Raw genomic sequence first — 14,003 nt, 5'->3', positions numbered from 1 at the left:
AGGCAAGTTATCTCGAAGACTCCGAGGATGATGACTCGAATACTGCAACAGTGAGTTCCGTTCAGCAGGCTTTCTGTAGAGTGTGGTATACAATGTGCCTTCCTCGGCTACTATCGTAATGTCGAGATAATCAATTCTGCTGTTACTGGTTTGCATCGTGAATTGGATGTCTCGAGACTGCAGGTTTAACCAAGAGTGGAAGTGTTCAAGTTCAATGTCGCTGCCCTTCCATATGACCAGGACGTCATCTATATACCGCATCCACAGTTGTATTTGATGCCGAAATGGATTGTGATTGCTGATGACAAAGGTTTTTTCATAAAAAGCCATAAATAAAATTGCCAGGTCCAGGGCAGAGGCTGCCCCCATTGCCACGCCCTTAGTTTGCAAATAGAATACGTTTTGGAACATAAAAAAGTTCCTCATCATGGCAATCTTTAATAGAAGAATGATAAATGTAGTGGGTACTTGTACCGGGGATTCTCGACTGTCAAGGGCTATAGTGGCCACCATAAGAGCCTCCTCCTGCGGAATGCTCGTATACAGCGACACAATGTCGCAAGTTACTAGTGATTCCTCCTCTGGATTGAAAGGTCTACCATCTATCAAGTTGATGGTGTGTGTGGTGTCTCTCAAATAAGTAGTAGTGGCCTCCGCTAGAGGTTTAAGAAAGAAATCAACATAACGGCATAGAGGCTCGAGGATGGATCCACATCCAGAGACGATGGGTCGTCCTGGGGGGTTATGCATGTCCTTATGTACCTTTGGTAAGGTATAGATAGTTGGTATGCGCGGGTGGCTCTGATTCAGGTATTGATATTCCTGATCCGTAAGGAAGCCTTGTTGAACTCCTTCCTGTGTGACCCTCTGGATTTCGGCCGCCAGATCTTTTGTTGGATCAGATGTCAGCTTCTTATAGCTGACGCCATCATTTAATTGTCGCCAGATCTCCTCTTTGTATTTCAATACATCCTGGATAATGATGGCCCCACCCTTGTCAGCTGGCTTCACTACAACATCACAATTGGATTTTAGAGTTTCTAAAGCAGCTCTTTCAGTTTTTTTAATATTGTATTTTACATACGTCTTCTCATTTAAGATCTTAATATCGTCACTGCACAGCAACTCACCATTTTGATTCAAATGCAATTTATTCAAATCGGGGCCGCCCTGAGTGGGTGTGGCTCATCACGCTGTGCTGCCAGGCCTGCTGGTAGCCGTAGTCTTGATGGTGAGTACAAGCTCCAGCATGCCTAACGGCACTCACTAATGGAGGCGGAGCCAATGTATACTTATCAGGGTGTTCCCAAACAACTCTGCCATCAGCACTTCCTTAACCCGTGACCAAGAACTTTTCAGTTCGAAACGCGTTGGGTTTTAATTTTGTTAAGTGACACTGCTGCTGTATTGCGCTGTTAACATCCGTTGATTAAAGGCAACAACTGTCTCCTGAGGCTCCTCTAATGGGTTGTGACGTTTGTGATGTTATATATATATATATATATATATATATATATATATATATATATATATATATATATATATATATATATATGCACTGAAAAAAACATAGGTTTCAGGGGCGTTATAGTTAGCTGGACACTTCACTCGTACAAAACCATTGAAATTCCCCCGTTATATAGTTAGTTCAGCTAACTATAACTCGCACGCCCGCAATGCACTGCTGATGACGTCACATATTACATCACTCATGACATGGTCAGTGACATCACTCATGACATCATGGTCAGTGACATCACTCATGACATCACCGATGACATCTCAAATGACATCACTGATGACATCATCCAATGAACGTGTGTCTTTCTGAAAATTTTATATTTTTTACAAATGTATATCTCAAGGTTGATGGAAGAATAAATGGGTAAATAAGTGTCTAAATGGATGTTTTTTTGTAACATTGATTGTATAACTGACTAAGTGTATCTTTGTGAATACATGGGTTAGCGAGTGATGTTTAAATATGTAAATATCCGTATCAGTCTCTCACTTTGTGTATAAGTGACTGCATGGGTTGGTGAGTTGCTAGATGAGTGTCTAGGTGGGTTATTAGGTGTTTTTTTGAGTATCATTATGAGTGTCTCAGTGTCTGTATGGTTCGGTGGAGGGTATTATTTAAGCATAGATGCATGAATGAGTGACTCACTGTTTGTATGCGGTTTGAAGACAGCATGTGTGCAGGACTTTATGGGTGGATGAGTGAATGCATGGGTGTGTTAGTGAGTGAATGACCATCTCAATAGTGTTTTTATGAGTAACTACATATGTTTTAAACTAGTATATGTGAGTATTGGCGTATTTAACCCTTTCCTTTCTGCCGTCAGCCAATGGCCGTCGCAAGCACTACCTTGGTAGTACTGCCGACGTCCGTTGGCAGACGCGGCCCCACCCACATAATAGAACGCCCCACACTGCAGCGAAATTATCGCCGCGGTAAACGGGTTAAGTGAGTATATGTGAAAGTGAGAGTCTGGAAGAGTTCCTGTATAAATAAGTATGTGTTTCTATAAGTGATTGTTTAAGAGAGTAAGTATGTGTACGTGTCTGTAGAAGTAAGTGTAGTGGTGTGTGTATAAATGTATATGCAAGTAAATGGATGTTTGATTCTTTATTAGCATGAGTGTGTGAGAGTAACTCTATGAATGAGTGGCGGTGTGTAACATGATGTATAGGTGTATGAGTACATATGATGAGTGAGTACATGTATGAGTGACTATATAGGACTGTTGGTGAAGGAGTGGATGTGTATGTAGATCTTGGAATTACTGAATAGGTTGTTGTAACTGGTATTGGTATGTCCATTTTTTTGAAAATTTTAGTTTCTATTTTTGAATGTGTGTATCAAAGGTTATATTAGGGTGAGAGGAGGTATGCCACTCTATCACATGGATGATGTCATCAGTGATGTCATTTGAGATGTCGTGATGTCATGAGTGATGTCACTGACCATGTCATGAGTGATGTAATATGTGACATCATCAGCAGTGCATTGCAGGCGCGCGAGTTATAGTTAGCTGAACTAACTATAGCGGGGGAATTTCAATGGTTTTGTACGAGTGAAATGTCCAGCTAACTATAACGCCCCTGAAACCTGTGTTTTTTTCCGTGATTTTTCTAAGGTTTTTTGAATGCTAATTCCTAACTATAACTTGTCTGAAACCTATGGGTTTTTCAGTGAATTTCAAAGGTTTTTAAATGCTAATTTCTAATTATGCCTACAGAGAAAGGACATATGAAGAAAGAAGAAAAAACACACTTTTCTTCCTCTTTGTTGACTTCTGTTGCTTCTTTCTGCATTTCTTTTTTTCACAGCTACTCTGACTTTGTATTACTAAAAATACACAAGTCACTATCCTCCGCTGCACTAACCAAGATCTAATTCTGTTTCCTGAGGCAAACATGCATTACTGAATCAGACTGCATGACCCAGTGTGTAGTAATTGTATAGCTCTACAATCTCTGTTGGCTCAGCACCCAGGGTAATATGTTGCACGGTTAAACACTTAGGGGCTTATTTACAAGCCACTTGCACCACCAGTGCGTCACTTTTTGTGGCGCACTGTCGGCTCATTTTGCTGCCCCATATTTGCACGGACAGGAAAAGCCACCCTGCGTGTTTTTTCCTGTCTTTGTAAATACGGCCCCTTTACATGCAGCACTTTGCGTGAAAGGAGCGTTCCATGGGTGTTGCGGTGGGTGTTCCCATGCAGCACCCATGGAACCTGACACATTTCCAGATTTACGAGAAATCATGAACCTGGAAATGCCTCTGAATGCTAAGCCTTCCCAGGGGAGGCGTAGAGAGGCGCAACGGGGAGAAATGTATTCATTTCTCCTTGTTTTTTTCCTCTTTATCTGTGTGCTGCATTCAGCAGCACATACAGAACGAGGAAATAACTTTGCTCTAAAAAAAAGAAATTTTACAAATTCTAAGTGTGCTAAAGCAGCACACAAAGAAGTTGAAAACACCATTTCAGATTGATTATATGCAGGTAGGGACACCTTCCTCCACATAAACAATCATCCCCATGACGCAGGCATCCTTGCACCACTGTGCAAGCGTGCCTGTGTCAGCGCAGGACAGAAAATTGTGCGCCAGCGCAGGGAGAGCAAAGGGGTCCTTCATATCCTTGTAGATATGACACATCCCGGGCTTTGAAAGTGCCACAGCGAGGTGCGGCCAAAGGGTTTCAGATGCTGCGCTGCAGCACTTTGTTTGTAAATGAGGCCCTTATAAGGTCCCAAGGCGAGACTTATTGGCTATGCCAATGCTTGTTTTCTTAGTTATTTGGTAGACCGGAGGTAAGATGTCTGTAGAGTATAGTGTTGGTCCAGAAGTGGAGCAAGCTAGATTCAAATTAAGTGGGCTGAATGAAGGTAAGGCATTACAGAAATCTTCAACCCACAACCTTTTCTAATTTCTCACAGCAGTGGGGGACAAGGATGTTTTAGCAATGCATTTATGTTTAGCAAAATGGAGGGTAAAGAGTAGTATTTGAAAGCAAAAATCGCAAAGGGGTATGTAACTGTCATACAATGCCAACACAATACTATACAATCTATTCCAGACTGTGCAGACTCAGTTCTTTATTCTCATCCTGCTTTCAATTGTCTCAATCAACTTTGCCATTCTTTACTTTTTAACAAATTTGTGTGAAACATTTACATGTTTTTATCTAATCATTGGCATTGTTGTGTAACCTATGACTTTGACCTAGCTCTACAAGGTGTGCCTTCCGTCCACGGGTGGCATGGCTGAACTTGGTTCATTGAATCTACGACAAGGTTCAATGCATCCATGACGGTTATTTTAGCCCCTACTCAATGTATTATCTATATAAAGTTATTGCTTTTACCCAAAAGCAATAACTTTATTTAAATAAAATAAATAAACAAAGGGATTAGGGACACCGTGATAACAGTAACAGATCTAATACGTTATTCACAATATTACACACCCACTTTACCAAGAAGAATGAACACTTTATGTAAAGAGTAGTTATTACTACAGTAACAATCTGTTTCTCAGAACATATAAAACAACTACACAGAATAGTATAAAAACAGCACAAATGTACTTTATAAATTATGAGAATACAATGAACATTTCTAACATGGTTAAAATGTCAACTAGGACCTAACCCCCTAACTCCTACTTCTATGCGCTACACTAAAAGAGCATGGAAGGCTGAGCAACTTGCAGTCTAGAGTGTGTAAGGGAGAAGAGATGCAACTGCATATCTTGTTGACAGCAAAAGCTGCCTTTGTGAGTGGCGGCTTGAAGACAGTGTTCCCTGCGAAAGGCAAACACACGCTGCGGTCTTCCTGACTGACTGACTGAAGTTTTTATTAAGCGCTCGAATGCCGGGGCGTCTTGGCGCTGTAGGATAGAAGGTGATGTGAGACAGATCAGGGCAGGGAGAACAGCCATTTTTTTAGGGATTTTTTGAATCTCAGTTTGGAGGCTTGTGAGCGAAGTTCGACAGGCAATGAGTTCCAGAGTTTGGAGGCCTGATTAGAAAATGATTTTCCACCCCAACGCACTTTCCGGATTCTAGGCACGCAGACCAGGTCTTGATTAGCCGATCTTAGAGTTCGGTTAGGCACATAGCGCGGGACAAGTTTGGCCAGATCGTCTGATCCTTTTCCGTGAACGGCTTTGTGGGCAAGCAGAGGGCTTTAATCTGGACTCTGCGCTTAATTGGCAGCCAGTGCAGCTCTCGAATGGCCCGGGAGGTGGGGTGACGTTTTGGCAGGTTCAGAAGAACCCTGGCGGCCGCGTTCTGGATAGCCTGCAGCTTGATCAATTGCTTCTCTCCCGTACCGAGATAGAGAGAGTTGCAATAATCAACCCGAGACATTACTAGGGCAGCAATGACAGTCTTTTTTAAGGTGGGTGGAATAAAGGGCAAGATCTTTCTAAGTACCTTCATCATATGAAAACAAGCTGAAGTGACTTGGTTCACCTGCGCTGTGCAGGAGAGGTTTTTGTCCAGTAAGAAACCGAGGTTTCTGACCTTCTCGGCTGGGATAGGACAACAGCCATCTTCCGGGGGCCACCATAGCTGACTCCATATCGAGGGCTTTTGACCGAATTCTATGATTTCAGTCTTCTCAGTATTTAATTTGAGAAAGTTTTGGCTCATCCAGTTTTTAACACTGAGAAGGCAATTCCTGAAACGGCCTGCGGTTGCTTCAATGGAATCGGAGACCGACACTATGATTTGTGTGTCGTATGCATAAGACACTAATCTCAAGCCATGGGATTTTATCAGTTTCGCCAAGGGGGTGACATATAGATTGAACAAGGTAGGTGATAATGCCGACCCTTGTGGAACTCCTCCAGGAAGAGTGAATTCCTCTGATTTAAGTCCATCCCAGTGGACTTGTTGGATTCTGCCTGTCAGAAATGATGCTAAGAGGGCTAGAGCGGCATCGGAGATGCCCAGATTTTCCAGACGACTCAGTAGGACCGAATGATTGACGGTGTCGAACGCCGCGGTTAAATCAAGTAATATGAGGGCCGTTCTTCCACCGTCGTCCATGGTCTTCCTGATATCTTCTGTTGCCATGATAAGGGCTGACTCAGTTGAATGGCATGCTCGAAAGCCATGTTGTGTAGAGTCAAGAAGATTATTCTTCGTAAGGAAAGTCATCAGTTCTAAGTTCATGGCTTTCTCGAGGATTTTAGCTGGTAGAGGCAGACAGGAGATGGGCCGATAGTTTTTAGTTTCGGAGGGATTGAGTGAGTCTTTTTTCAGAATCGGGCGGATACAGGCCTTCTTCCAGAATGAGGGGAAGGAGTTCGAGCCTATAGCCTTGTTTAATAGAGAGGTCAATACTCCAGTTATAGCTAAAGGAATAGAATGCAGAATGTGCGGAGGGCAAGAATCCAGTGGAGATCCTGATTTCATCTGTAGGAGAAGGTCCCCGACCTCCGACTCCTTTAGCATAGGAAACCTAGAAAAGACAGGGAAAATGGGAGGTGAAGATTCCTCAGTGTCCACTTGCTGGGATCTGGATAGGAGTGACCGAGATGTTAAGGCTGGTATTGGAGTTGGTGGCTACGGTGCCGAGACCGTCATAAACTGCCTGTACTTTGCTCTGGAAAAAAGCAGCAATATTCCCGACAAAGTTCTGGTCCGGTGTAAATATAGTGTCTCGCGGGGTTTTTGCCAGAAGGGTAACAGTCTTAAAGAGCTCTCTGGCAGAGTTGGGGGCTTCTTGGATTCTGGTGGTGTAGAATGTGGATTTGGCCTGAAAAATCGCTGCCTTGTACTCCTGCAGAGCTTTGGAGTATTCGGCCTTTTTAAGAGCGCAGTAGTTGGACCGCCAAATACGCTCAGCTTTGCAGCATTTGAGTTTGATTAATTTCAACTCAGCTGTATACCACTGGGCGGTGGCCGACCGTTTCTTAGGCACTCGGGACTCCAGAGGAGCTAGCTCATCGGCAGCCTGAGCAATCCATCTGTTAAAGCTGGAGGCTCCAGTGTCGATGCTACATTGCTCAAATGTTGGGGGGTCGTTGGCAAGAGCCACTGCTAGCAGATTCGAGTCTAAGTGTTTCCATGAAAGCTTGCTTTCCGGGGGCATGAAGCGTCTTCTGTGTCTTGCAGAGTCATTAAATTTTAGATTAAAGAAGACAGCCCTGTGATCAGACCATGGGACAGGCAAAGTGGAAGAAAATTTTAAATTATTGTTGTTGGTGAAAATGCCGCAGCTTTATCGGCTTCAGCCGAGATGTAGCATCTACGAAGTGTGAAGTGAGCTTGCAGAAGTGGGGACCTTTTCTGGCAGTATCTTGTGCAATAATCTGGGTGACAAGTGGTCAAGTGGTAGTCCTTATATACTAAATCTGATATAGATTATGTTCATCAAGGTGTCTGGTTTAGACGTTTCCTGATGAAGGTATGTTCAATAAATGGATTTCAATTCAGAATTCAGTATATCGGCTATATGTCTTTATTTGTTCTTATTTAACCTTGACATGGTGAACAGTTGACAATTGGCCCTGACGAATCTCGCATCAAGTGTTGTCTCTATGTCATTAATCGAATGACTTAATGCTTTCACAGTTCTAAGAAAGATAAGGTTAGCTGACATATGTGTCTAATGGCAGACATAACATTGATTCCGCAAAAATCAGTGAATAGGGTGACTTCCATTGTCTAAGATTGGGAAAATGGCGACCTCCATTACCTAAGAGGGAGTCAGGGCCTACATAAAATGGAGTGGGACCGTTGGGGCTTTAAGTAGCCATGCTGCCGCAGCATCTTCCTGATTGGCAATAGTGGAGAACCGCCGTAATTCATTTTTTCCACCCCACAAAGTCCACTATTCAGCCACCTATTTTAGAGAAAGGAGAACTGCTAAATGAATGCCAGTAGAGCCTCTGCTGGCTCGGCAGGCTTTCAGTCAAACGCTTGGACCCATCTGATCCACCACAATGCCTTTAGCTTGCCTGTATTATGAGGGCAGTCTATACACCTGCATATCTTTCCTTCCTGGGTCCACCATGTTAGGCTTAGAGGTCCCAGAGAGAGAAAACAAATAATGGCAACCACATGCAGGGAGAAAACACTCTGCTCATCATGCCCAATACCTTTTTTGTTTTCACAAACAAACTTTCAAAGATTGGTGAACGAGCTAAAAACATGGCACCAACTTGGCATTTCTGAACAATGTACCTTTTCAGCAGGATACTCGCTTTAGAAAGAAACCACTGTTGAGGTGGAAAACTGAAAATAGGGCTGGAGGCCGCCACATGGTGAGGTAGGTGATGCCTCTGCCACCCCAAAGGCCCAACAAATTCAGAGGCCTTTGCCAGGGTTTACATGACTCACTCACTATGCTCAGAAAGGCTTAGCCAAATCAGAACTAATATTGGTGTAGGTTCTTAACTCAAGTACAAAGATGCCTCCTGCTTGACATCTGTTTATGACAGAGCCCCTACTGCTGCCACTAGTGTAAGTATGACTATATTTTGTCCTCTCCAATTCTTGTCTATGCCTAATTTTAGCTTTTCTTTTTCACAGAGGTGCAGATTATTGGTCTCCATGGTAATGAGAAGCTTGCCATCCTTCGAGGCTGCCCTGGGAGCTCAGGAGCTGCAGGACCTAAAGGAGAGCCTGGAGCCCCAGGAACAAAAGGTAAACTCTGAAATGGGAAGTAACAGGCCCTTGATATTTGGGTGAGTCATGCCATTACAAATGGAGTAGATTCTCAAAGGTTTGCTACAACATACCTTGAAGGTCTGAAAAAAGGCAAATAAGATCAATAGACATCTCTCCTTTAGGGTCCTAAACCAAAGAAAGCCCCTCCATGTTGGGCCTCAGGTTCTACCATCAGCAAATCAGATCTACCAAGTGATAAGCAGTGAACAAAAGTATTGTAAATAGCACAAATAATACCAAAGATACTTTCACCTTGTTGAAGGTTTTCACATTAACCACTGCCGGCTCCACAACTGTCATCTCATCTCAGGACCTCTTCAGTCAGCTCTATCACTGTTTCAGCTACAAGATCAATAACATTTGAAACAATGTCAACTAGTCTTCCATCGTAGCCATTCAAACTAACCACCAGGACCTCGTCCTGACCACCTGGCCCTCCATCACCCTAGTGGAAACCAGAATGACCATGCACTCCAACTTCTCAGGAGCACAATCTGTTCACTTCCCACACTGCATCACCGCCAAAGGACTGGACCATAGCCGAACAGCTTTGATTCCGATAATCAGCAACTCCATCAGCACAGCCACGTTCTTGGACACCTGTAAGCATGCCACCATACCCCTCCTGAGGAAATACTCGCAAGATCCAAAGATGCTGGCTAACTGCTGACTGATCTGCTTGCTGCCCTACCCTGCTAAAGTGTTGGGGAAAGTAATTAAAAAACAACAGTTTGACCACCTGATGAACAACCAACTCCTCAACCCCACCCAATCTAGACTGAGGCCCAACCAAGCACTGAGACTACCCCCATTGCCAGCACAGATGACATCCGACTGCTCATGGAAAGAGGAGTCACAGCTGCTCTCATTCTAATTTATCTGCTGCTTTAGACACACTGTCTCCTACCCATTCTCACTAGACTCCTCCAAGAAGCCAGAATATGAGTGCCCGCACTCTGCTGTTTAACTCCTACATGGCATCACTTGCCAACATCATCTGAACCCAAGGTATCAACATCATCACCTATGCCGGCAACAGCTAGCTCATCCTTTCCCTCTACAGCGAAACTACCAGCACCCGGACCAAGTTCAGGTACTGCATGTTCGAAATCGCCAGCTGGATGAAAACCATCTTGCTGAAACTCAACACAAGCAAAACAGAAATGGTACTTTTCTGCAGGCACACCTCTCTATGAAACTGTATCTGGTGGCCGGCAGATCACGAACTAACACCCTGTCTGCCCAATAAAGCCAAAAACCTAGGTATAGAGGTGGACAACCAACTCTCAATGACCAGGCAAGTTAACATGGTTGCTTCCTTCTTTTTCTATGTCCTAAATATCCTCGAAACAAATCTTCAAATGGCTCTTGTTCAACACACTCAGAACCATCACCCAGGACTTTATCAAGGGCAAACAGGACTACAGTAACACACTCTATGTCATCATCACTGCTCAACTGACCAGAATACTTCCGGTCATACAAAACACAGTGACCAGACTCACCTTTAGTCTCCCACCTTGCACACACATCATCTCTCACCTCAAAGATATCCACTGGCTCCCTGTCTAGACAAGCGCACTCTTCAAGCCCATCACACACATGTACAGAGCCCTGAACAATCTAGCTTTACTGCAACAGCTGCATCAATTTTGAACACCCAACCAGAAACCTCTGATCAGCCAGCCTCTGGTTTGCACACATCCCAACCATTCACAGAGGCAGCGTTCGTGCTTACCAATACCTCAATACAAAAGCCTGGAATGAGGTCCACATACACATCAGAGCCACCTCCTCAGAAATGAGTTCCACAAGAAAAGACAGGGCTCTTTATCAGACCACAGACTTGGCAGGCAGATTTACTTCCTTATCTAGAGCCTGCATACTCGCTTGGTTGGATGAGATACATACCTCTACCAGTAATCATAACATAATACATGTGGACTAAGGAAAATGCCTGCTATCATGAGGGATATCAATACATAGAGAAGGTAAAATGTGTTCTGTTATTCTATGAAAAATCTGAAATAATCCTGATAGGAAACGACATCCCCAAACCCCTCAACCAGCTGGGTTGGGATACTTTTTGATAAAATGTATAAATCACATGGGTGTAGGGGATAGATGGGCGCTCATATAGTAATTTTCACTTAATATCTCTTTTTACAAAACAAATTAGTCTTGTGCATCCAAAATTTGGGAAGAGAACACCCTTACTTTCCTAAACTCAATCAGAGATTGAAAACATTTAAAAAATCGTGTTTGGAGCATGCATGCACATTTTAAAGTCTCAGTTTTTAGAAGTAACATAAAAGATCAACAGAAATTGTCAGTGGGGCTCTTGCAGTTCTTTTCTTTATTTTCGTCACACCCCAAACCCTTTACACATTTCGCTGTGGTTGGGTTGACCTACGGCTTCGTCAGGGCTTTAGCTTCTCTCAGGTGTATTGCCTCTCTGGAGTAATTGGGTTTTGGTTATCTCCTTCCTCACAATTTCCTGATATAGTAAATAAAACGTTCACAAATTAATGATTGATTTCTCCGAGTTAGTCAATTATACAACGAGATTTTAGGTCTTCATATGGGGCCAAAAGCAAGTTGATTCCAAATATTAACCTCTCTAGTTAAACCCCAATCAGGATGTGTCACGGACTACACAGTCCGGAAAATGTCAATCGAGCTTAGAGCAAAATGTCTTCGATCACCTCGTATCTGTAGTGTTGTAACTTCTTGGTCGCGACCAGCCCGTGTACAGGCCAGCCTTTTCGATAAAACACTCTCCCTCATACAGGTAGTAAACACACTAGCTCAGAATATCTACAGATAACTTGCAACCACAGCCTTTGCATGTCAGAAGTGAAGGAAACCCATGGGGACCCCCACCGGAAGTAAGTCAGGCACACATATTGTACCTCTGAGTTGTAGTGCTTAGTCAAGCCCGTTATGAATAAATGTTGACAAAATGACACAATAACCAAAATACCAAGATGAGTAAATCCTAGAAAAAAATGTTGAGGCTCATGTGTAAAAAAATTTTATCAGGAAGATCTCTAAGGAATGGTCCATGGTCTAAGCAATGCCACTCATTTCCTACAGGCCCGATGAGAATGCACTGGCTACTAAAATTAAAGTACTATCCGATTAACATACTACTGAAGTTCCCACTAGCTGCTCTAAAGGAGGTCCCAACGGATGGAGATTTTGGACTACCAAAGTGAAATAACATGGAGAATTAACAAATGCACCATTAGGTGTTGAAAGAGCAAATGAGTAAGCCAATAGAAATCACCCCCTCCACAGGAGATTCATCATGCTAGAGTTCCTTAAACTTCTGCCCAGTTGGCAGGTACAGGCATATGGAAAGGTTCAGTAAAACTCATACCTCAGCAATTAAAATGTTATATTTATCACATCAATGTAGGTCAAGTTCCTAGTGGCGCATCAGCTCTTCGTATTATGCATCATCCACGGGGGACTACTCCTAATCTGGGAACACTAGCTAGGAATTTAGGATTACTTTTTGATGTTGGACTGTTTTTTAAAACTTTCATAGTTAAATTTGTCTCCTCTTATTTTCTGGGCTATGCTGCCTGAGAAAATAATTCCTCATTCTAACCATTGTTATTAAGACGAACCATCAATTGAGTAAATTGTAGATTGTAGGACCAATGTATACCTCGGATCTCCAATATCTCCAAATATCTGTTCGACAATCTGTAGCATGTGCATAATTTTGCAGCTCCTGTGTTACTTGGAATACCTTAAAGGATTTCTGTTTCATGCCGTTCTGTATCCCTTCGTTGTCTACCTGTATCCGAAAGAATTGTGTTCAAGAGCTTCTGTGTATGTCATTGTGTCATTAATGGCACTCGTATTCGGCAAATCCACTTGATATCTGCCTCTGCACATGCTTACATCTGCATCACTTGACAGCTGTTCATGTCATTAAAAAGGCCTGCATCTGAGTGAGAGCCTTTTTGTATGTCTGCACCAAACTGGGAATTCACTGCCTTTCAGCTGCATGCCATGTCTAATAATTTTACTTCCCATAAGGCCCCAAAAACCTGTTTGTTTCCCTCAACCGGTAATTTATTAGCTTATTTTTCATTATCTATTATCTCAGTGCCAAGTTCTTTATCAAGGTCACTGTGTGCTCTAGAAATGGTTCTTATTCATTCATGATGAAGTCCATAAGAAGTCAAACTCCACATCAACAGATGCAGATGAGGGATAGTTTCCTCCAGTAAATGGAGGTATGGAGAACAGGATTTACAGAGACGCTGGCAGGGGCATAAGGGGAGCCACCATCTACTGAGATATTAGTCACAACCAGTGCATGTCGAGGGGAAGGAGCCCTTGTTTAATTTTTATCAAAAGCTTGAGCACAAATGGAAAAAGAGGGACCACAAACAGCAGCCCATATGGCCATTGGAATGAGAAGGCAACCTCTCTCCAATCTATTGCCAATAGAGTCATTAGAGACATTTAGCAGAAGTCTGGAAAAAGGGTATTTGACTTTATTGTAAATCGATCCAGCCAGTCAAGGAGCTCTGTGATGATGTTTTATCCCTGGAAATATCTTGATTGAGGGCAAAAGTCGAACTAGGAGGTACAGCCTCACCTCGGTCAACCTGCTTAGCTGACTTTACTCCTTGGATATAATCTGACAAGTAAGGATGGTTCAATGTCCACAGGTACATAATAAGCCAACTCCAAATATGTGTTGTAATATCATGATGATCTTAGGGACAAATAAAAGTCTGTATTTGCTGCAAAATGGAAAGTTTATTTTCTGAAAGGCGCCTTCCA

At 43.0% G+C, this 14,003-nt stretch overlaps 1 protein-coding gene across 1 annotated transcript in view; it reads left to right on the top strand.

Moving 5' to 3' along the window:
* The window catches only part of LOC144754349 (ficolin-1-like), a 437,650-nt gene that overhangs the window by 56,383 nt on the left and 367,264 nt on the right, over positions 1–14,003 (top strand). Inside the window, exon 2 of the mRNA XM_078642036.1 lies at positions 9,057–9,170. Coding sequence (XP_078498162.1) covers positions 9,057–9,170 — 114 coding nt within the window. The remainder of the gene's footprint in view (positions 1–9,056; positions 9,171–14,003) is intronic.

This window comes from Lissotriton helveticus, chromosome 5_1 (assembly GCF_964261635.1).
Source record: "Lissotriton helveticus chromosome 5_1, aLisHel1.1, whole genome shotgun sequence".
NCBI classification, from domain to species: Eukaryota; Metazoa; Chordata; class Amphibia; order Caudata; family Salamandridae; genus Lissotriton; species Lissotriton helveticus.
Note: the sequence above shows the minus strand (reverse complement) of the source record. Positions and strands in the feature narration are given on the sequence as shown.